The sequence below is a fragment of the Quercus robur genome, chromosome 1 (assembly GCF_932294415.1).
Source record: "Quercus robur chromosome 1, dhQueRobu3.1, whole genome shotgun sequence".
Taxonomy (NCBI): domain Eukaryota; kingdom Viridiplantae; phylum Streptophyta; class Magnoliopsida; order Fagales; family Fagaceae; genus Quercus; species Quercus robur.
The window spans coordinates 20,548,485-20,573,143 of record NC_065534.1 but is presented as its reverse complement, the minus strand read 5'-3'; the positions used below and the strand labels follow the sequence as shown (position 1 = coordinate 20,573,143).

Sequence of the window (24,659 nt, the reverse complement as noted above, 5' to 3'; positions counted from 1 at the left end):
CGAGGAACCTTATTTCATGTAATGAAACGAGACTCAAATGCTCGTGTAAGCTCTTTGAAGGAGTCAATAGAACCTGCACCCAGACCATCAAACCACCTCATTGCCACATGCCCCAAGCTGGATGGAAATACCTTGCACATCAAGGTCTCATTTTTGGAGTGTACAGCTATTCTCTGGTTGAAGTGACTTACATGCTCCACAGGGTCTGTATGACCGTTGTACATGGTGAATGTGGGCTGAGTGAATCGCCGAGGAAGTCTCCCTTCCTCAATCCTGCGTGTGAAAGGTGATCTAGAAATTTGTTTAAGAACTCTGCTCATCGCATCATTCCCCAAGCCTTTGGAAGATGAGCTTCTGTTTCTATCCTTATGGTGGTAGTCCTCATCATACGAGAAAGACTCACTGGGAGGAGTCCTTGATCTCTGCCTATAACTACCATCCTCTTCATTGTTAGAAGAGAAATCAGAAATGAAGGGAGTTCGCCTTCTCCGTTCGTGGCACAACATCCTCTTTAAATGATCAATCTCTTGGTGCATGGTTTTGGTATTTTTCTCATAAGAGTGGAGGCTACCATCCTGAGAATGGCTCCTACTAGTATGGGTAGTATGCACACTCTCCTCCCAGTCCCTTCTTCACTTGAGATTGACAAAATGATTTTTACGTTGGGACCCCCTAGATTCTACCTAGTGTGGACCTGAACCTACCATAGTTGGACGTCAGGCTCATTATAACACCAGAATTTCCCACAGATGGCGCCAATTGTAAGGACCGGATTTGGCTTCCTAGCCTAAAAGATAGATGGACACAGGCCTAAAAAACCCAAAACAATGAATTTGTAGAGAATGGGTTGGAAAACTGGGCTAAAATGAGTTGGACGACAAATAAAGTAGGTTCAAATGACAAGAACAGGAAGATAGATTGATTTAGACTAAAGAAAATTGTCCTCGGCACAGTCCGATGAGACCAATTCTTATATATTTCTCACAAGTTTGATTACAAATTTGGTTCCTAATTGCTACAGTGTTTCTCTCTTTATTTCGATCCCTTTCTCTCAGTGTCTCTCTCCCCTTTCATACTCCCTTCCCCTTTCATCTTTACCCTCTACGTGCAGGCCAAATGGTTGGTGTTGATACTTGTCCCATCAACATCTTCTTGAAGTCTATATGTAATAACTGTAAGGCTGAAAACCACTATTCAGGTATCACCCCCACATTAATGCGGCCAGAGGGTTAGCTGCAGAGCATTTAATACGGTGGTATCAGTTTTCTCCTTAAATATTTTAGGATTCCCCCTGTCCTATGTTTCTGTAATACTTATTTGTACTAACAGAATTTCCTAAAGCGTTCCCCTAAATGGTAAACCATCTTTTTGGATCTCAACTTTGGTCAGCCGAGAAGGCCTTCATCCTCGGCCCATCCTCGTGGGCCCTTATGACTAAAACTAACTTTCTCTTTTACTAACACGGACTCCCTTGACAATGTTTACTCCTCCTCAGACGACCTTTCGTCCTTAGATTGGGCCTCAAGCCCAATATATACGTAGATAACGAGCTCTTGGGCCCAATACCCCTACATAACTCATCTACCATATGAAATTAGGAGATTTACGTGAGAAGAGCTATCTTCATTTTTTTTTGAGTATCTATTTTTCTATTAACGTAGTTCAATTATTGCTTAAATTATATGATTTTTAAAAAATTTTAGATAATGCGATTCATCTTGATTATTGATATTATTATTTGATTTGGTGTTCTTAATTGATTATACAAATTATTTCCTCACTTATGACAACATTAAAATGGTTATGCATGATTAGTAATTTATAGGTAAACATTTACAAAGTTGTCTAAATACTTACATTTTTTTTTTAATTTGTGGAATTTGTTTTTGGTCATATATACAAGAAATTTATATATGATTAGCACTTTTGCTACTGTACATGTTAGCAAGTACAATTGAAAGATTTTTAAGTGCAATAAACACACACACACACACACACACATATATATGTAAATAAAATTAAATTACAATTTTATTACTCAGAGCTTTTAGAAATTTAAAACTTGCCAAAATTTTTTATAATATTTTATAATATCTTATTTTGCAAAAAAAAAAAAAATACATAATAAACATTTTTTATGTAACTTAATTTTTAAAAATATTTTTACTATTTTATTTGTTATTAGATTTGATTATATTATCAAAAAATATATTTTTTTAAATTTATATATAATTTTTTATTAAGCCGCATGGGCATCAAAAAATATATTTTTTTTAAATTTATATATAATTTTTTATTAAGCTGTATAGGGCATAATACTAGTGTATCTATACTACTATTTAAGGGGCTGTACCTATTTGGACCGGATTTTTTTGGGGTTCCAAAATACCCCTACAGACTACGTTTAAGTAGGGGTAAAACTTGAGGATAACAAAGTAAAAATATATCTTTAACTCCCATCTAAAACATTTCCTACAAAATAGGATTACTCTCCCACTAACCCACTTCTTCAAAGCAACTATACGTTTATTATTTTTTTTTCCTTTTAAAAAAAATTATCTTCAAATCAATTTTTTTTTTAAACATCCTCAAGGTTATCCAAAAAAAAAAAAAAAGATATATATATTACAATTTATTTAAACTATTTTTTAACTTCTTTTTAAAAATTAAAAACAAAAAACCTAATAAAAAAAAAACCCACGTTTCTATCAAAAAAAAGTTATCTACCTGTTATTAAGGTTTATCCTTTAATTTTTTTTTCGTTATCTATTTCATTTTTTTTAAACCCATGTCTAACTTCCCCTAAGTTGGTTATTTTATTATTATTTTTCACTCTTTTTTTCGTTCTCTCTTTTCTTTTTTTCTTTTCTTTTTTTCCTTCTCTTTTGAATTCACGTTACCCTTACTCATACTCCCTTCACGTTTTTTTTTTTTTTTTCAAATCAATTCTTCTTTATTTATTATTTTTTATAACAACTCTACAGCTTACATTTAAGTAGGGGTAAAACTTGGGGATAACAAAGTAAAAATATATCTTTAACTCCCACCTAAAACATTTCCTACAAAATAGGATTACTTTCCCACTAACCCACTTCTTCAAAGCAACTATAGGTTTGTTATTATTTTTTTTCCTTTTAAAAAAAATTATCTTCAAATCAATTTTTTTTTTTAAACATCCTCAAGGTTAACCAAAAAAAAAAAAAGATATATATTACAATTTATTTAAACTATTTTTTTAACTTCTTTTTAAAAATTAAAAACAAAAAACCTAATGAAAAAAAAAAAAAAAAAAAAAACCCACGTTTCTATCAAAAAATGTTATCTACCTGTTATTAAGGTTTATCCTTTATTTTATTTTTTTTCGTTATTTTTTTCTTTTTTTTAAACCCATGTCTAACTTCCACTAAGTTGGTTATTTTTTTATTATTTTTCACTTTTTTTTTTCGTTCTCTGTTTTCTTTTTTCTTTTTTTTTTCTTTTTTTTTTCTCTTCTCTTTTGAATTCACATTTTCCCTTACTCATACTCCCTTCACATTTTTTTTTTCCAAATCAATTCTTCTTTATTTCTTTATTTTTTTATAACAATTATTACTATAACTTTTCATCCATATCCCTTAAATTTAGACACTACTACTCTCCTGTTGGTTTTCAAATTGCTAACCATATCACCACAATTTGGTTGGATCATTTTTCTAAATGAAAACTCTCACGTAAAGCACTATCTACAAAATAGGACTACACTCCCGGTACACTCACGTTGATTTTCAAACTCAAATTACTTCTTCTTCTTCAGTTCTCCAATTCTCTCAATTCTGTTAATCTTCTTTTCACCATTATCATCATTTTTTCTATTTGCTCTACTCAAATTTGCTCCTGCTCAACGGTATGTGTATGTCAATATACTTTGGTATTTTCTATTTTTATTTTCTAATTCATGAACAACTTCTTATTTTCTAGAAACAAAAAAAAAAAAAAAAAAAAAAAATATTTGTGTAAAATAGCCTTTATATTTCAACATCACCATTAATTTCTTTCACATATTTCTTCAAGTAACATGCACTGGGGTGCCAATCTTTAAGATTTTGGTATTTAAACTTCAAGGAACATGCACTGGGGTGTTTATCTTCAAGATTTTGGTATAACTTCAAGGAACTTGCACTAGGGTGTTGATCTTCAAGATTTTTGTGTGTTCTGTCCTCCATCTCCAACGAACTATTTGGACTTTGGACTTGAAGTGTAATCAACAACAAAAATGTAAGTATCTTTTATGACCTCTATTTAGAACGCCTCATGTGTATTGAATTCTCTCTATTACATTTGCTTTTATGAGTTGTCATTTAGTATTTACTTTCCTATGTTTGGTTTCCTTACTTTGTTATCATTATCCTTTCCATATCATTATCTTATCTTAAAAAGAAAAAAAAAAAAAAAAAAAAACTTTCATGTCACGTTTTCTTATATTCCTATTGTTTTGTTCAAATATAACTTCTTATATTCACCTTTTGAAGTCATATAACTCATATTAGCGTGAAAACGTTTTGAACTTATATTAGAACTCATATTGAAAACATGAATATAAAATATGAGTTCTATTTGATTTCTATTGGGACTAAAATTTTTAAATATGAGTTCATATTTTTAAACATGAATTTTCTTATATTTCTAAAAGTGAATTTTCTATTTGAACTCATATGTCTAAACGTGAATATTTCAAAGAAAAAATATGAGTTCTACTTGAACTCAAATTACTTTTTGATTTTTTTTTTCAACAAAATATTTAGTTGAACACTAACTTAGAGTTTAGAGAAAAAAAAAAAAAAAAACCTTATTCTTTTATGTAATTTAGAGTTTGAAAGAAAAAAAAAAAATCTTTTAATTCCCATGAAAATACTGCGTACAAAATAGGACCACACTTTTCTTTTTTTATTTTTTCTTTTATTTGGTCAGTTTGATAATTGTTTAATATTTTCTCTAACTAATGACTCTTTTTTAAAGAGTGGGAATGATATATATTTTTGTCTTTTTTTTTTTTGTGGTTATTGGGTTTGATTAATTATTTTAGTGTAAGTGTTTTAAGTGGTGCTTTGTCTTCCTCCTATTATTTTTGTTTGTTTTTTTTCTTACATTTAAGCCTTACTCTCTATTTTTAGTATTTTTTTAGGGTGAAATATCAACAATTTTGTTAGATTGCATGGCAACACATTGGATGAATTCAGGGGAGCAAAGTGGTAGTCAATCTATCAAGTAGTTGTTAATAAACATTTTTTCTAAATATCCTATTATATGAAATTTAATATTGTCCTTTTTTTTTTAAGTGAAAAGTTTGTGTCTTAGCAAAATGATAAAAAATAACTAGCCTATGAGGCTATGAGCACACGCGTGCTCAGAGGTTCTTCAATTTTTTGGTAAAAGTTAATAATTTGCATTCATTATAATTTAGAACATTTATTATAATTTGGAATTACTACATTTTTCAATCACAAAAAAAAAACTAAGGGTGTGATGAGTATTGTGTGTGGTGAAATAATTTTTTCATCACATCCCTAAGTTTTTTATTGTAATTGGAAAATGTAGTAATCCCAAAGTATAATAAATACTTTAAATTAATCCTTACTCAAAAAATAAAAGAACCTCTTAGTACTAGTGTATATATATATATATATATAAAAAGTAAAGAAAAGAACAAAAATTAGCTATAAAATGTTTAGAGTTATTTATTTATTTATTTTTAAAATCTATTATGTGCCAATTTAAACAACTGTTTGAGGACTTGTATAAAAAAATAAAAAATAAAAAAGTTAAAAGCGATTAAAACCAATGAATGATCTCTTTTTAATTGTGGCATGTGGCATCATGTTTATGTTTGGATTCATACTTTTTCTAAGCCAATACAATTCAGATTCCAGAAAATCGGAATCCTTTTTCTGTTTTCTCTCAATAAACTTACAATCAGAGCAGCGCAGAGGTGAGTTTGGAATTGGATTTGGAGTTGCAATGGAAGAAGCAAACTGGAGCGAGGCAGTTGAGGACTTATTAGACGCCGGAGACACGGACGGAGCAATCGCTCTCCTCGAAACGCAAGTTTCGAAGCTCCAAACCCTAAACTCTTCCAATTCTGCATTGGCCTCTGCTCTCGGCGACTTGGCCACTCTCTACTCCTCCAAGGGCTTCTCTCTCAAAGCCGACGACCTTCGCTCTCAGGCTCAGCTCCTCAAACTCCAACCTCTCTCTCGGTACCTTTCTCTCTCTCTCTCGCCTCTGTTTGGTTGTTGGAGAAACAAACTGAAACCTCGATTGCTGTTTCTTGTTTCAGTGATAATCAGTCAAATGAGGATCGAATTTCGGCTCCTGATGTTGCTTTGCCTTGTGATGATTCAGGTGCATTTTCTTTTACATAATAGGCAATTAGTTATTTTGAAAGAAAAAAAAAAAAGTGGTTTTAAATTTAAACTAACATTCAAATATTGGTTTGTTTGTGAAGGGCATCTTGGGAAACCAATGAAATCTACTGAGGATGAAAATCCAGGCAATGGGTCTTCAGATGACGGTACATTTCTTTTCTTTAGAATTAGGATGCATTAGTTTTTTGCTAGGGAGCACAGATACGGACACGGGTACCACACGACAACGAGAAATTTATGAAAAATTATACCATAACAAAGTTGATACGACACGGTATGACACTCTTAATGAAGTGTCTGTGTTTCATAGGTTTTTTGTGGCATTTTATATATTTATCATTCTCTAGGTAAATACTACTAGGGCTGATGAGCTATAGCTCAATTTGCACTTCCTTCTCCCGTAATAATTGAGGTTGTCAGTTCAAGACTCAATGGGTGCATATGTAACTCACCAATAAATAAAAAAAGGAAACTCTACTACGCCCCATTTGGGTACATTATGGAAGTTCAATTTTTTAAAATCAGCCTGCTCTCTTGCAATCAAAGTGGATTTAATCAATCCATTTTATAGAGGAATTTATCTGAGGTCTCTTTCAATGCAATCTCTATTAGGAAAAACATTGATTGTCTCCGGCCTTTCTACCTCACATTTTAGTATGATAAATGTGTGTGTGTGCGTTTTAATCTTATAAATTAGCATATGGGCAGAAATTTTGAAATATTGCAAAGTATTATTAATTCAGTTTATTTGTGAGCGTGAATGAAATGACATCTCACCCTTAATAGATTGATTTCATGTTCATTTATCTTAAAAGTGTCTACCATGGATTACTCAAGCTGCTCGGGGTTCTTACTTGGCCATTCTTTTGCATCTATTTGGGAAATTGACTAAACGTACTACCTTTGGTTGTCAAAGTTTATGGTACAACTGTATAAATAGGATGGAGTCATGGAACTTCAGTTACCCTTTATGGTCTTTAAATAGAAGGCTACGTTGTAGAATTCAGTGCTGCAGAAAATATTGAAAGAAATGCTTCCAAATCCCTTCACCCAATCATACCTGCAAATGGAATCTAGCTGTCTAGCACCTTTTGTGGACATGGAACTTCCTAAAAAGTTGCTAGAAACACGCCGATATTCATTGGTGTTGTTGCCAAATAAGACAGGGCAGTCTTTAACCACCGGGCAAACACAATGGTAATGTGATCAAATTGGAGATTTGTTTGGAATTTCCTAGTATTGAAACCTATACAATTTTTTTCTTAGATGCATGTCTATGGTTAAAAGTTGAGATAGATTGACAATACACTTTCACACTTTGGCTTGCTGACTTAACATGTTGGCCTGATGGTTAGATTTTAGAGCCAAGAGCCTTGAAGCTCAATTGGCACCTCCTGGCGTTTCCAACGGAGACATCCAGAATTCAATTCTCCTCCACCAACTATTGAATTATTGTACACAATTTTCTTTGGAGTTTTGCTTGAGATTCCAAAATATTTATTATGGGTTATCATGATATGATTGTTTTGATTCCAATGATTTTGATCTAAGTATAGAAAGGGAAGCACTTAAAATTCCTGGGTTATATATGCTAGACATAGTTATAACCTATACCATATAGGATATGGTTTGATCCTATTCTTTAATAAAAAGTTCATATCTTATTTATCAAAAAAAAGAAAAGGATATGGCTTGATCATACTATATAGCCAGATGATGTCAAGATATAGCCTTTTAACAATAGAATAAGTTGATTATTTTCTAATTGACAAGCTGAAAAACTACAGATTGGGAAGCTATGGCAGATCGTGCACCTGATGAATTACTCTCCTCACAATGTTTGCCTGGAGTATCAGAACCTGTGATGCAGGATACCAAAGTCCAGGCCCCTGATACCAAAGTCCAGGCCCCTAAGCAGCGTGGAAGGGGAACATTCTCATATAAGAAACATGAACTGTATAGTGATCAGTTATCTGATAAGTCAATTATCAATGATGCAAAAGATGAAGATGATGCATGCGATAATGCAGAAGTGAAGAGAGATACAAGAAATTGTAAGTCATATATTTTCCTTCAATTCAAGTCTTCAATACCAAAATTGTGTAATTTGTTTAGTTTGAATATTCGTATTGGTGTTTTTGTACCATAAGTTTTACTTATCTTGTGTTACATTGGACCAGATGGTGCAAAGGAATAGGGTTCAATCAAATATTAATTTCTCAAATACACATTTGTGGGCATCTCATAATATTTTATAAGGCTACAATTATATACAATGTTAGTATTAAGAGAAGAAAATAGAAATTCGTTTTAGATTCAATAACCAAGTCAGTCCCAAAATTTTGAGATTGGCTATGGATCCTCAATAAACTAGTCAAGGTTGATCATGTGTATTCTTTTCCGTCATTCTATTCTACCTGAAGTCATACTTTTTGTTACTTCCTTAATTGACATGTCATTTTTTACTACATCTATTAGTGTTAATCATCACCAAACCATCTCAAGAAACTTTCCCCCCACCTTTTCATCAATAGGGGCCACCCCAATTTTTAAGCAAATTTCTTTATTTCGAATTCTATTTTTCTTTGTATTGCCATTTATCCATCAAAGCATTCTCATTTCAATTACACTCATTATATGAAAAAGGCTGCTTCGTAATGGCCAAAAATTTTAGTAAATGGAACATAACTGGTCTTATAGCAGTCTTATAAAATTCTTCCTTTAACTTAGTGCGCATTTGACTCCAGCTTAAAAAGCTAGCTTATTTTTGGTACTATTCATGGGCCCCACTGTACTTTTTGGTACTATTCATGGGTCCTACTGTATTATTTCAACTAATTTTTACCTTTATTTACAGTACTTTCAGCAAAAAATTTTCAATTTCAGCAAAATAAGCGAATCCCAAACAGACTCTTAATATGTATTCTACATACTTCTAATGCACTTCTCCACTTCATTCACCTCGCTCTTATCCTATGATTCACATTCTTTTCAATCTTATCATCTTAATGAATTATTGAGCCAAGTCTTGACCATAAAGTCTTACAACTCTTTCTTATTTTTTTTTTTTTAACTTTTACAACTTAAATTCCATGTTCTCGGTTTTAGTCGTACTTAACTGAAAACCTTTAGATTCTAGAGCACCTCACCAAACTTCTAACTTAACACTAATTCCACATCTAGTTTCATCCATTAAAACTATATCATTTGCAAAAAGTATACACTAAGGGACTTCTTATTGAATCTATTTAGTGAGCTCATCCATCACTAGTGCAAAGAGATATAGATTTAATGTTGATTTTTGATGTAGACCTACACTAATAGGAAATTATTTTTCAATAACTACTTGTTAAGTTTAGCTCACCTGTGCTGCTAATGCCAGCAGTGGCTTGTGAGATTGATATATGGTCCCTAATGCTATTTGACAAAATGCTGCTAATGCCAGCTGGTCTTCCTACTTCATGTTTGAAGGAGACTTGTATTTTATTTATTTATTTTTTTTTTTTTTGTGATAAGTAATACACTTTATTGATATCGAAAAAGGACACCCTAGTACACAAGGAGTGTACAGGGGTCAATAATCAAGAATAAAAATTACAAGAATCAAGAAAAACAAAAAGAGAAGAGAATGAATGGTTTGGCAAAACAGACAACCAATCCAATAAAGTTCTAAAGAAAAAAAAACTTAAGGTCGAGTATGGATCTCTCAAAATCTTCAAAACATCAACTATTTCTTTCCTTCCAAAGACACCACATTAAGCAATGGGGAATGATTCTCCATATATTCCCATTTCGATGATGACCAAACCGACCTAGCCAGCAAGCTAGAAGCTCGACAACTGATTGTGGTATAACCCAACTTATTCCAAATAAACCAAAAACCATAGACCACAAATCATAGCAACCAGACAATGGAGAAAAAGATGATCAACCGATTCACCATTACACTTGCACATATAACACGAATCCAATATCCAAATCTTCATTTTTCTCAAATTATTGATTGTCAAGCATTTTCCCAAAGCAGCAGTCTAGACAAAGAAAGCTACTCAAGCAGGAATTTTCTGTTGCCAAATGCTTTTCCATGGAAAACAAAAATCAATAGAACCTGCTAGAAGACTATAATACTATTTAACCATAAACCCCTTACTTCTATCTGTTTTCCAACACATCTTACCCTCCCCAAACCTTCTTACTGATGAGCCATATATAGTATCCATTAACCTCGACATAGCATCCAAATCTCGAACATGAAACCCCTAAAGAAGCTTACATCCCAAAAAAGGACCCCATTAGTGAACTTCATAAGCTCAGCCACACTTGCCTCCTTATTTTTGCAAAATCGAAACAATTTTGGATAACTGACAACAAGTGGTGTCTCCCCACACCAACAGTTGTGCCAAAATTTTACCATCGACCTATCACCAATATCATACAGAATGTAACGAGAAAAGGAAGGCCATCCCAGACTAATATTTGTCCATAAACCAACACTATGAGGACTAGAAACAGAACTAGAACACCAACTACCCCATCTACAACCATATTTCACCTCTATCACTTGCCTCCATAGGGCATCATTTTTAAGCCCAAATCTCTAAAACCACTTCCCAAGCAAAGATTCATTAAAAAGTCTCACTTTCCTTATCCTCAAGCCACCTGAAGATAAAGGAGTACAAACAGTAGCCTATTTAACTAAGTGAAATTTGGGTTCGTCCCCTATCCCCACCCCATAAAAAATTCCGCTGAATTTTTTCAATTCGATTAGCCACAACAAAAGGGATAGGAAACAAAAATAGAAAATAAGTAGGTAAATTTGATTGAGTGCTTTTAATTAAAGTTAACTCTACCTTCCTTGGATAAATACAAACATTTCCATCCCGCTAATCTCCTTTCCATCTTCTCTAGAATCGGGTTCCATATTGTCTTATCCTTGAATTTAGCTCCCAAAGGAAGACCCAAATATTTCATAGGAAGACTACCTTGCTTGCAGCCAAGAACAGACAGCAGTAACTCTATATTATGCACCACTCCAACAGGAACCAATTCTAACTTGCTTAGGTTTATTTTTAGACCAGTGCCCGCCTTAAACCAAATAAGCACCTATACGGAGAATTAGAAGCTGATCAAGATTGGCATCACAGAAAATTAGAGTGTCTTTAGCAAAGAGGAGATGAGACATCACTAAAGATCTTCCCTCTAAATTAACCACACGAAAGCCTGACAGGTGACTTTCATGGACAGCTTTGTCTAACATTCTTCCAAGGGCTTCCATGACTAAGAAAAACAGCAAAGGAGACAATTGATCGCCTTGTCTCAACCCTCTAAAACTCTCGAAAAACCCACATGGAGAACCATTAATCAAAATTGAGAAACGAACAGTAAATAGACTAAAGAAAATCCACCGCCTCCACTTATTAGGGAACCCATTGCGTTCTAACAACTTCATAAGAAAACCCCAATTTACATGGTCAAAAGTCTTCTCAACATCTAGTTTGCAAAGTAGCCCTGGTAAACTAGTCTTCAATCTACTATCTAGGCATTCATTAGCAATAAGGACAAGGTCAAGAATCTGCCTATTCTTCACAAAAGCATTCTATGAAGATGAGATTATATCTGTCATGACCGTGCGTAATCAAGTAGCCAAGAATTTAGCAATAATTTTGTAAACCACCCCCCCCCCCCCCCCAACAAGACTGATCAAACGAAAATCCTTGACATCAATAGTGGCAGATTTTTTTGGAATGAGAGTAATGAAGGTTGCATTCAAACTTTTCTCAAACTGACCTCTTGCATAAAAATGATAAAAGACAGCCATAAGATCAAATTTGAGAATCTCCTAGCAAGCTTGAAAAAATGCCATTGGAAACCCATCTGGACCAGGAGATTTATCACCATTGAAATTTTGAATGACTTCAAAAACCTCTGCCTCCTCAAAAAGTCTCTCTAACCAAACTGCATTATCTCTGGATATCATTGGAAATTCTAGCACATTTGGAAATGGTCGAATTACTTGTTGTTCAGAGTATAAATTCATGAAAATTTGAGTTATACAATTCTCAATCATACCTTGATTGGAGGACAAACTACCATTAACCAACAGGCTCTCAATACCATTATTTCTTCTATTAGAATTCGTCATCTTATGAAAAAATCTTTTATTGGAATCCCCCTCCCTCAACTAGAGAACCCTAGACTTTTGTCTCCAACTAATCTCTTCTAATAAAGTGAACTTCTCAATCTCTGTGCGGAGATTAATCTGTTCTAGCTTCTTCTCAACTATTAGAGCGTGCGTCTCCCCTCTAGCATCCAACGCACTCAACTTTCTCCAAAGTTGCTGAGAGTTGAGACTGGAATGAATAAAATAGTAGAGAAAAAAAATGCAATGTAACACTATTATATGCTATCATAACCTGAACTCATATATATGTTTTCTTCATGTTTGCTTAGCGATCAATTGTTCCACATGAAACTTCCATCAATGCATTAATTTTTTTTTTTGGTTTTTTTTTTTTTTTTTTGGGGTGGGGGTGGGGGGGGGGGGGGGGTGAGAGGAGGAGGGTGGTTTGTTTATGAATGTATTCAGGTTGAAAACTTTTATTCCCACCTTTATAAGTTAGTGTGCCTTTGGATTGGAAAAGAAAGTATTGTTGTCTAAAAACTTTGAAGTTTTAAAAAGTTATACGTAAGCAAATGAGTTAAAAAGCTAATTCAAGATTACACTTAGCCAATTGGATGTTTATAACTCTTGCTTGCTACTATGTGATACATGCATGAGTTTTATGTCAAATAGCATGTTGGATCTGATTTTTTTTTTTTTTTTTTTTTTTTTTTGAATTCAGCAAGATATGGTAAGCGTCATGTTCTGGTTCTTGCTGACTTCCCACCGAGTACTAGGACAATAGATCTAGAGAAGCTTTTTCAGGACTTCAAGGATCAGGGATTTGTTATTCGCTGGGTCAATGATACAACAGCACTTGCAGTATTTCGAACGCCATCAATAGGTAATTATATCTCTACTAATCTTATTTGTATCTTTATTAGTTTTATCAATTTTAGGACACTGAGCATAATGAAATAATCAAATATCAGAGAAGTATCTTTTGTTCCACGCTAGTGTGGCACATTCACATGTTATCATGTCATTTGTCAGTGCTGGTCACTAAGTTTTATTCTGATGGTGTGATATTGGCTACCAAATAGTTATACTTTGAAATAAATTGGTGAGAGCTGGCATTTGATGCAGGTTATGAGTAATTTTATATCAGGGGCAAATCTGTAACTTCCGCAATTCCTGCGAATTAAGGGTATTTCTATTTTGATAATTTATTTGAGTCTAGAATCTTCTAGGAGATCCTAATTATCTTAAGTTTTTTTTTAAAAAAAAAAAAAAAAAAAATTATCTTAAGTTTTATTTTTTGGGGTCTAAGTTAGAATTTTATTAGGTTTTAATTTACTAGTCAAACTAGGAGTCCTATTCTACTAGTACAAGAAATGGTCATTAGCACATTGGCCTTTGTGGGTTCTTTTTTTCTTTTTCTAGGTTACTGTTAAAGGATACTGTTCATATGGCCTTTGAACATCATAAAATTTCTCTTATTCTTTTTCTTTTCAACTCTAAATCAATTCATTTCTTTTAACTATCAAAACCCTAAATCCCCACATACTTTCTTCTACCAAATTGCCATCAAATAACTCATTAAAACACCTTTTAATTCCTAATACAAACCCATAAACCTTTCTTCAACAACCACACGTACACAAATTCCCCAATTTTTCATACATCAACATTAGTTGCAATTTCTACTTTTTGTTGTTGGTTTTTTTCTGGGTCTTTGAGGTCAGAACCTGTGTGAATTGGATTTCGCTATGGGTGTCTATATGTTGTTAGTACTGTTGTTGAAGCTTTTTTTTTTATGGATTTGTACTGTTGTTGAAGCTATTACAGGTTCTAAGCTCTGCTGGTGTATAATGCATGGTAGGGGAAAAAATGGTTAAATTACAAGGGCTCTTTTTGACATAGGACAAATTTGGGAAATTGTGTATGTGTTCTTTTAGTAGGTTTAGGATTTGGAGGATTTGTAAATGTCTGGTTTACTCTCTTTAGAGAGAAGGGTTAGGGTCAAGAATTGCTAGGTTTTTGTCAAGAAGAGAAAATAGTTTGATTTAGGTTGCAAAAAGGTTAGAAGAAACGGAAATCAAATTTGTTCATAATCTGTGAAACAGTGCTTGAGAACGGTATTATTATTAACAATGGCAAAACACTAAAGAATAACAAATGAGACAAGGAAATGAGAGAGAGAGAGAGAGAGAGCAATAAGGCCAACATGCCTTTATACTCAAAACAAAAAGGTAAGAAGAAACGGAAATAGAATTTAATTATAATCTGTGAACAGTGCTATTAATAGTGGCAAAATACCAAAGAAAAAGAATGAGACAAGGAAATATGTGAGAGAGAGAGAGAACAATAAGGCCAACGTGCCGTTATACTCAAAACTCTCAATGTTTTATTGATCAACTCCATCTTTTTTCTCAAGTACATTGAGCATACTTAGTATAAAGAGTCTTTCTTGTACTAGTAGTTTAGGGCTCCTAGTTGGACCAATAAACTAAAAACCTAATAAGGTAATAGCATAAAATGCTAACTTGGATTCAAAGAAAATAAAATCTAAGATACGTAAGTGTTGTTTGGTTGTGCATGTATTTCTTTATGCTTTCTTAAAAAATAAGTACTGACAAAAAAAGGTTTTTTTTATAGAAAAGTGTGTGGTTAAGTCATTGAAAAATGGGTTTTAAAATCTAAAAGAACAAAAAAACTTGTTTGGTAAATGTATCCCAAATTCCATTTAAAGAGGTTTTTTTTTTTTTTTTTTTCCTTTAATCCTTCTTCTCCAGCCAAACTCTTTCAAATTTTATTACTTTAATCCAACTGCACACAACCATCAATCATTCAATCTTCCAATTTGCCTTGTGTTGCATGTTCTAGGTCCAATATTATGAAGGAGAATTTTCATTTTCTATATGATAATTCTTATATCAAGACCAAGGGGATGCAGTAGCCTTCTGAAATCTCTAAACAGGCTTCCATCGGTTCTCATCATTGAAGAACTAGTAAAATTTGCGACAATTTTTCAATCATATATCTCATCTCAACCATCTTTCTTTGCTGGTGTTGATTATCTCTTTCCCCACGTTCTTTACCATGATGAACCATAACTTAAAGTTGCACCTTTGACTCAGATCTGAATTTTCATAGCTTAGGTCTAGGATATTTTGTAGTTGATGCTGTAAGAAGAACATAGATCTAGTATAGATCTAAGATGAACGGATCAAAAGATGCCACTTGTCAGGAAAATTGACACCTGCAGGGGTTAAAGAAGAATTTCCAGCAGCAAAACCAAAATATAGCTAAGAAAAGATAATATGGTTGAAGTTTGATCATTAAAATATCAATTTCTAGGCTCAAAGAGTTCAAGAAATAATCTAAAATGAAATTTCATAAAATAAAAGGAGGTTGCCTACAATGATTCAAAAGAGACTATTTATTATAGCCTTTATTAACCCTAGAAGTCCTTTATCTTTCATATAACAATTGAATACTAACCGTCCAAATTCATTAAAAGTCACATGCTATTTACATAACCTTTTAGCATGTTAAATGCATAATAATAAACAATACATGACATAGAGAAATAAAAGACTTATATTATGATAGTAAATGAGCTGATGAAATAAACTAATGGGTCTTCTTTTCTTTGGGCTTAAAGTCTTCTACATCAACGTGGTAGTTGGATTAATGATATATGCAGGGGCAGAGCCTGGAGTTTTTATTTGGGTTTGGATTGTAGTATCAAAATACAGTTAAGGTTATTATTATTTTTTTGATAAGTAAGAAGAGATTATTATTAATAAAAGAAAAGTAAGAGAAACACAACGAGTTCACGATAGTGAACAAAGGAAAAAAAAAAAAGAAACAACAAGACAAAAACAGCCCAGGTTATTATGGTTTACCCAATTGTCGTTTGGGATAGTTTCACCCTACTTGCGGTTTAAAAGGTAGAACTTTACCTTTTTGAGGTTTCATTTGGAACAGTTAGCTTCTCATACCTCATCATATTTCACCATAAAAAATAAAGATAAATGTCTTTTCCTTGTTCTCTTTCCTTATCTGCTGATGTCCCTTATTTTCTTTCTTCATTTGGAACAGTTAGCTTCTGCATACCTCATCATATTTCACCATAAAAAATAAAGATAAATGTCTTTTCCTTGTTCTCTTTCCTTATCTGCTGATGTCCCTTATTTTCTTTCTTCTGTCATGGATAACTTTAATTAGTTGAAACCCAAAACAACCACCAATCCACCTCACAACAACATCATCAAAGTCTCTCAAGCCATGGCCCTGCCACCCATCGATACCATGACCATCATGAACAAACCCACCCACATACAAAACTCCCTAAAATAGCTATAGATCCCCTTCAAGCCTTAAATTGCTGCTGCTATGCCAAGTTGGGGCCACCCATGAAAATGCCATATAAACCCCAACCCATACTGCCAGTTAACTGAATTCACCATCATGACACCGGCAAAGCCACAAAACCAGCTGCAAACTCTCACAAATTCACGAATATTTTGATTTGACCTTCTTTTGGGATTTTATTTTTATTTTTTCAAAAAAAAAAAAAAAAAAAAAAAACTAGAACTATTTTTTGGTGATGGCTTAAGCTTTTGGTCAAGTGGTGTCCCTATATGTTATATTTAACTCCTCAATTGAAGTTTCCCCAAAGTGTTATCTTCCAACAAAAAGGAAGTTAACATCTAATTCAAGAGCTGCCTTTTAAAGAGTAATTATTTAGCACTCTGGAAGTACAACGACGTGATTTTCCCTTCTCTCTCATGAATGGTGGATCTCACCAGGAATTTATTTTATTAAAAAAAAAAAACTATTTTTTGGTGATTTAGATCATGAATAAAAATAGGTTTTTTTATTAGAAGTTTATAGAAATTTGGTGGGAAAAAAAAAAAAATGAAGGGATTGCCGATGAAAGCAAGGAAGAGAAATTGATAACAAGGAGAGCCTAGGGGGTGTGGGCAGGGTGGGTTGGGGGGGGGTGGGGGGTGTGGGGGGCGGTGGTGGGGGAGTTAACTTTTATTCATGTTCATATTGCTGGTAGGACGAATTGCTTACTTTAGAACTTCAGCCAACATGAATGAAAGTTCTAACATTTTTTGTGGACCATAAATTCAAACTTCTCATCTTGGGATTCAGATCTGGCCATCAAGTTCCTCTCTCTCTCATTTTTTTTCCTCTCATGTCATTCAGATCTGGTCTTTGTTCTTTTGTTTTTCAGTAGGTAAATAATACTTCATTCCAAAAAAAGATGAAAGGTACAATGGAAAAATAAAAGCACACAGGCAGTGTGCTAAGAACCATAAAAAATAAAGAGCAACCTAAGATGCATGAAAAGTACAACTATCTAGCAAATCTGGTAGGGAAGTAAAAGTAAAAATGTCCAAAGCATTTGTCCATTCGAATAGAGTCAGGAAGAAAGAAAGCTTCAAGTCCTGAATCAATCTTTCACTCCCTTCAAAGTTCCAAGCATTTCTTTCCCTCCAAATACCCCACATAAGCATTTTTCTTTTTCTTTTTTCTTTGTTTGCTACCTCTGGCCACCTCTCATACATGTGTGTCTACTTTAAATAGTTTAAGTGATTCTTTATCAGAAAGGATAAGATTATATAAAGCTCAAGGAAAATTATTATACAATATTGAGAATTTTAAAGACTTAAACTTTTATACTTAAAAAATAAAAAATAAAAACGAATTTTTTTTCTTGAAGCAGAGAAAAAAAAAAAAAAAAAAACCTAAATTAGATATTTATATTGCCTCTGTATAGCTTCATTCTTCTTGTTGTATGAGAGAGTTTTTGCTTCCATAAAAGTTCAATGTCTTGAATATTTGAATTAAATGATCTGACCTTTTTCCTCCTATTAAGTGGGAGGGACACAAAACAATATTCTAGATACCTTTAATCTTATCTTAATGTTTATTGTAGGGTGGTTTGTTTTGTGCTATTCTTAGGTGACATTTGGGAATGGGGATTTGACTTTTGTGTTGATGGTTTTCCTTTATCAGTAGTTCAGAGAGCAGTGATTTCCCTCAATCTGGTGCAACTTTTGAAAGTCAACCTCCCTTTATTTGCCATCAGAATATTTTGTTTGCATTTGCATTATTGCGACTGATTGTAAAATTTAGTTTATGCTCTAAAATTTTAGCTTAGTTGTTTACAATCTCAATTTTCTAATGCAGCGCTTGAGGCCAGAAATCACATTCAATATCCATTCACTGTACGTATACTTGATGAGGATGATACCCTTATGAGCTCAATTTCGCCGAGAGGTAAATTATGTCTTTCCTGAAACTTATTATTCTTCTTGTATATAAAATATGCCAGCTTTTCTGGGATTCAGTTTCTCATGCACTTTTTGAAATTTAAAGAAATGTGAAGCCATGATAAGTTTTCCTGCTTTAAGGCTCTGGTGTGTTCTCTATCAAATATTTGTCAAGAATATTATAATAGAAACTTCCATTGGCATTATGCTGATTGGCACCATGCTTTACAAAATATTCTCAGTAATGTCATTTAAAGTGCCTTGTCCTACATAATGAAGAGAATCAATTCTGTTCTGGTCTCCAGTGTTGGTCAGCAGTTAGGCTTTTATTGTAAGTTGTCATTGGATTTGATATTATATTGTTTCTTTTCCTTTTTCATATTAGCTCTCCTCAGTCATTCCATCTCTTTATATCTCTTGTCCAGGACTAATATAAATTGAACTAGTTTACTATCCTCATCTGTTACTGAAAATCAGTTCCTCTACATACTGTTATTTTGGATTAGACAGAAATATGCAGCATTATGCTCTAAACTTATCAAGTTGTCCTCCTATTGGCACCTAGAGCCTTTCTTGAGATTAGGGTTAGTCTGGATACAACCATTTTTGCTGCCTCTGGTATCTGAGCTTCTCTACCCATTCTCTATTACTTTTCTTCTGGTCTCTAGCTTAAAATATATTAGGTTTTTTTTTATTTTTTTATTTTTTTCTCTTGTGTTGAGGATCATCTGTGTATGTATGCATTAAAACTCCACCCTTTCTTGTGAGAGGTGGAAGTGCCATTTGAGTTAGAGCTTATTGCATCTTAACTCTAGTATTTGAGGAAAAGTTGTCTCATGTAGCTTTCTAAATAAACATTGACACTGAAACATTTTACTATTCATTCCAGACTTGGAACCTCCCCGACAAAGGCCACAGACATCAACGAGAACTGCCCAGAGGTTGATTGCTCAGGGGATGGGGTTGAAATTGCCTTCCGCAACCAATGGGTCCCAAGAATTTAGAAAACAGGAAAATGAAAGAAGAAATCGCATCGTCACAAGGCAAAAATTGAAAGATGATGCTTGGGGTGATGATTTAAATTAAGATTTTAAATTAACCCCTTAAATCATCCATAGATTCTTGTTTTTATACACGTGCTAGATATCCTTGTTAGAAGAAACTGCATGTCACAAGGCAAAAATTGAGAAATGATGTTTGGGGTGATGATTTAAATCAACCCCTTAAATCACCCATAGATTCTCGTTTTAAAATACATGCTAGATGTCCTTGCCTTTGTATTGTTGGTATATCATTGAATCTGAAAATCCTTTGGTATGTTGAGTTGTGTGCATATTACAATTTTTTGTTGCTAGAAGAATTTTGTTGTATGATTGCTTAAGCATGCCCTACTGGTAGAGTAATCCTTGCGTAAATAGGCCTCAAAAGTTTCAAAACTTTGTATTATTCATTAGCTGCACTTTGTTGTGCTACAGGCCATGGTCAATTGAGGAATCCTGGTTTTTCTATTTTCATCTATATTGATTGTTGTTCTAGTAGTAATAGCTTTCCATAAGTGAGAGACCCAAATATTCTTGGAAAAATTACTATTTATCTCCTTGTGTAGCCAAATTTCAATTTACCTAAACTTTTAGAAACTGACAATAAACCTCCTTGTGTTTTTGAATAAATTGAACCTATCAACTCTTTCATTTAAACTAGATTTAGTTGTGACAAACAACTTAATTAGCCAATAATAAAGTAGTGACGTTTGAACTTATAAAATCATCATCATAAACTATCTTTCATATATCTTCTTAAGAACTACGACATCTATTCTTATATGAGGATATTTTTATGAACCGCCACATAATGAGTTCGATGAGATTCCTCGAATCAAGTTTGAAGGAAAACTTTGTCCACACAAACAAGGTAGATGATCAGATGCCATCTGAGGATGGTCCAAATTGTAGCGTCTAACAACATTTACATTTGGGGTCTGTTTGGAAATAGCTTATCTAATTTTTTGCTAAAAGTGTGCTGAAGTATACTTAGACTTTGAAAATTTTTGAAAAAGAGAAAAAAAAGAGGAAAAAAAATGAGATTTTAAAAAACTGTACATAAACGCTAAAGGTAAAAACTTAAAACTGATGCCAAACTCATCTTTAACGTGTCTCTTTGCCAGCCAACACCTGTTACTTTCTCATTTAGGAATCCCAAATTCCAAATAGCAATAGCAACAAGAACTAAAACAAGGAAAACATATTAGCATTCCTAAAAAGCGCGGGTCTTCCTTGATTTTGTTCGCATTCTTCACGGGTTTTGCTGTGATGGTCTACAAGCAATAAACTTGTAATCAGTCATGTTATTGTGACCCTTTTGTTTTTCAGGCTTCCATCTTGTGTTCTACGTCAAGGTTTTGTGCTCTACGTCAAGTGCTTGTTTTGCTTTTGATGTTTTGGTCTTTGATTTTGTGTTCCACAGATCTTGTTTCTTTGTGTTGTGGTTTTAGTTTTGTGATTGCATGTGTAATTTTGGGGCTTTTCGCAAATCAAGTTTTACTCTTGTAAACTTTATTTTCTTTACAAGTTTTTTGTTCTTTCTTTGGGAAGTTTATTACATTTCTAGCCAATTTATGCTTGGCTGCTTCGAGAGGTGTTAAGTGCAAATTTAGGCAGAGGGCGTGTTGACCATAATTCTCCAATTTGCTTGACGGACCCAAATCTGACTGCGATCACCAGTTTGGGTCAGATAGTTGTTCTCATATGATGAATTTAAAGCACAACCAATCTGTGGGGGCAAGGAATATAATGTACTTTAAAGCACAACCAATCTGTGAATTTAAAGCAAAATTAATAGGTTATTGAAATAGTGAGAATTTATCTGTATCAGATGAAGTGGGAAAAGAATATAATGTACTTTGTCCTATTGGCCTACATCTGTAGCCCGATAATGCTTGACTGGCGGTCATTGTTTCAAGAAAGCATAGGGAAGATTGAAGATCTTGTGTAATTTGATCTAGAGAGGAGCAATGGTAGAATTATTGTCAAGACTCCGTAGGTAGCATTGGAGGAAGGTAATTGCTAATGGTCAACAAGCTTGGCAGGACAATTCTTGGACAAAACTTTAGAGGAACTAGGTGAAATATTTCCCATTTTATTTTGTTAGTTAAGAGTTGTACTTGTTAAAGATATCAATCTAAGGTTTAACCTCGGAGAAATGTCCTACTACGAGTTTGTTGTAATACGGGGTCCTAAATAATAAATGAAAGCTCGGATTTGTGTTAAAACACAAGAGCTTATTCAAACCCCCCATAAAAAATTTTAGCTAGATCGCTTTTACTCTTAACTTAAACTAAGTGCGAAATAAGAGTAAATAAAAGTAAAGCACAAGAGTAAGGGAAGAGATGCAAACACAAATAACACCAAGACATGTTATCGAAGAGGAAACTGAAAAACTTGGCAAAAAACCTCTCTGTGACCCTCCAAGTCGAAATTGATCCACTAGAAAATAAAGTTGGAGTACATGAATAACAAAAGACCCTCCAAGCCTAGTCTACTCAATGTACTTGAACCCTCCAAGCTCCTGTTACCAACGAACTTCTCAGAGTTATGTCTTCTTTAACTTTTTGAATCCCGCAATACGCCCGATTGCATCCACCAAGCCTCACCGGCTTCTTTTGGCATCTCCCCAAGCTTTCCAAGCTCCAAAACACTCTCTACACTCTAAAAAGGTGTGAGTTGTGTTTAGGTATGTTGAGGGCCATTTGTGGAAGCCCAGCAAACAGAAGAGCCCAACGATGAGGGCCACAAAGAATTGACAAGATGAATAGCAAAAAAGCCCATTAGGCCCAAGCGGCAGGAATAATGGGTCACTGGCCCAACAAATATATAAATGGGTCTTGAAAAGGTAAGCGGGCTCAAAGAAGTCAAGAAAGAAAGAAATAGCATCCCATGGGCAGAGTATGAGTTAGAAAAGTGAGAAAGGGCCGCCGCAGGCCTAAAGTAGTGCAAACTAAGAGAGTAAGAGCTTTATGGCAGGCTCATGAATCCCAAAGATAAGGATAAGGTTATTGGGCCGAGGAAGCCCAATGAAGTTAGTAAAAAGCCCATGGGAGTGTGGAATTAGCAAATGGGCCGAGGAAGCCCAAAGAAAGCAATCGAGCTGTGGATGCCCAGAGGGAAGCCCAAAGGGACATAGGAGCCCATGAGTAGAAAGCAAAACAGTGCCCATAATAGGCCATTGAGAAAAGGGATAAACGGTTGGCCCAAAAGGAGGTCCAGTAGGATTAAGTTATTACGGCAGGAATAACAATTCAACGTAGCAGGCAATAGAGAAAATCAAAAGTGGGCCAAGGAAATGTGAAACCCATTATCATACGAGGCCCAGCTCCTGAATGGAGCGAAAAACTAAAGGAAAACCCACATGAAAGGCCAGGAAAGGCAAATGGAGAGTCTCCAGGTCACGGCAGACGCATAAGTAGCAGGCAGACTCTTGGACAAACTTGAAAGGGAAGTACGCGTAAGGCCCAAGCACCACCAGCCTGTACCCAGCCAATATAGGATATGGTGGGGCCATGGCGCAGAGGTAAGAGGTAAAGGGGGTGTGGTTTGGTGGTGGGGAGAGGGGAAAAGATCTATTTACGGCTCCTGCCCAAGCCTCTTTTGGGAGGTACGTCCTGCTGGGATGATAGACCACCCAAAAGAGGCAAGTTTGAGGGGGAACCGTTGATGCATGCTCTGAGAGTAGAGAGAGAAAGCATTTATACCGTGACAGGAAAGAAGTGCTACGGCAGGGGGAGAACTAAAACCTGCCTCTGTCTGGCAAGGGTGAGTGGCACACACCTCTGGTGGTCGGCAAGTACGCCCAGACCAGACAGAGGCGGTTAAGGGGCAAAATGGTAAAACCATGGTCGCGGCAGACACTATAAAAAGGCTCTTGTCGTGCCCTGTAAAGGGGGATCGAAAACAGAGCATATTTTCGGAAGAAAAGGAAAAAACAGAGCAAGAGGAAAAGAAAAAAGATTAGAAAGAAAACAGAAAAGAAAAGAAAGAAAAACTAAGAAAAAGGAGAGTTAGTTCAATAGGGCATGCACCCATAGATCAGTTTCTCTCTCTCCCCTTTCAAATCTTACCTTCTTCCAGAAGTGCAAACAAGGACTTTTTTCTTTTGGGCAACAACTATTCAGGTCCGACTCCCTCAAAGCCATTAATCCCCATGGCAGGATTCTTTTCCTGAGGGGGTTATTTGCATTGAGAAGAGGTGTTCTCTCCTCTTTGGCTTTGCTGCGGCAGACTAAGTTTAAAACTTAATTTATGCCCATTTAAATTAGCCAGTATTATTTTCTTTGTTCTTCTCTATGATTGATATCATTATGACTATAATCATGCTTTATTAATAGGAAATACATAGCCGTTTATTTAAATAAGTCAAAATACTCTGTATAGTTCTTATTGTATCTGTCTGCCGTAACTTGTCTGCAACAGTTCTGTTTGCCGTAAACTCGCTCCTGGCAGACAAGGCATAAGTTTGTGCACAAAAAGGCCCAAGTTGAGTTACAATTGGACCGGCCCCAGCTCCCTTACTTAAAAACACTAGGCCCTATCACTGCAGAAGGCAGCCCAACCCATTACCGTAGGAGGCAGCCCAATATATCATATCATACAAAAAAGGCCCTTACATTAAATTGGCGACTTCACTGGGAAGTTGGGAAGCAGACAGGGGTAAAGGAAAAGAAAACAGAGCCCCTCGCGAACAATGCCACCCAAGTCCAGGACGACACGGAATATGAGTGTCGTACTCTCACATGCAAAATCCAGGCCGACGACGCCTCACCAAGAGCAACTTAACCAAATGGAAGGTGCCAACAGAACGGGGGCTGATCCT

The 24,659-nt window shown here is 34.6% G+C and overlaps 1 protein-coding gene across 1 annotated transcript; it reads left to right on the top strand.

The window, feature by feature from the left end:
• Positions 1-5,834: 5,834 nt before the first annotated feature.
• LOC126724952 (uncharacterized) lies at positions 5,835-20,111 on the top strand. Its single transcript, XM_050429406.1, has 7 exons — positions 5,835-6,233; positions 6,314-6,378; positions 6,482-6,547; positions 8,189-8,455; positions 13,244-13,405; positions 18,712-18,801; positions 19,684-20,111. Exons 1-7 carry the CDS (start codon positions 5,854-5,856, stop codon positions 19,878-19,880), a joined length of 1,227 nt encoding a protein of 408 aa, XP_050285363.1. The 5' UTR covers positions 5,835-5,853; the 3' UTR covers positions 19,881-20,111.
• Positions 20,112-24,659: the final 4,548 nt, after the last annotated feature.

Coding starts and splice junctions, on each gene's coding strand:
- LOC126724952 (XM_050429406.1), top strand. CDS start 5,854: ATGTTTATGTTTGGATTCATACTTTTTCTAAGCCAATACAATTCAGAT. Junction 6,548..8,188: donor CAATGGGTCTTCAGATGACG/GTACATTTCTTT, acceptor GAAAAACTACAG/ATTGGGAAGCTATGGCAGAT. Junction 8,456..13,243: donor GAAGAGAGATACAAGAAATT/GTAAGTCATATA, acceptor TTTTGAATTCAG/CAAGATATGGTAAGCGTCAT.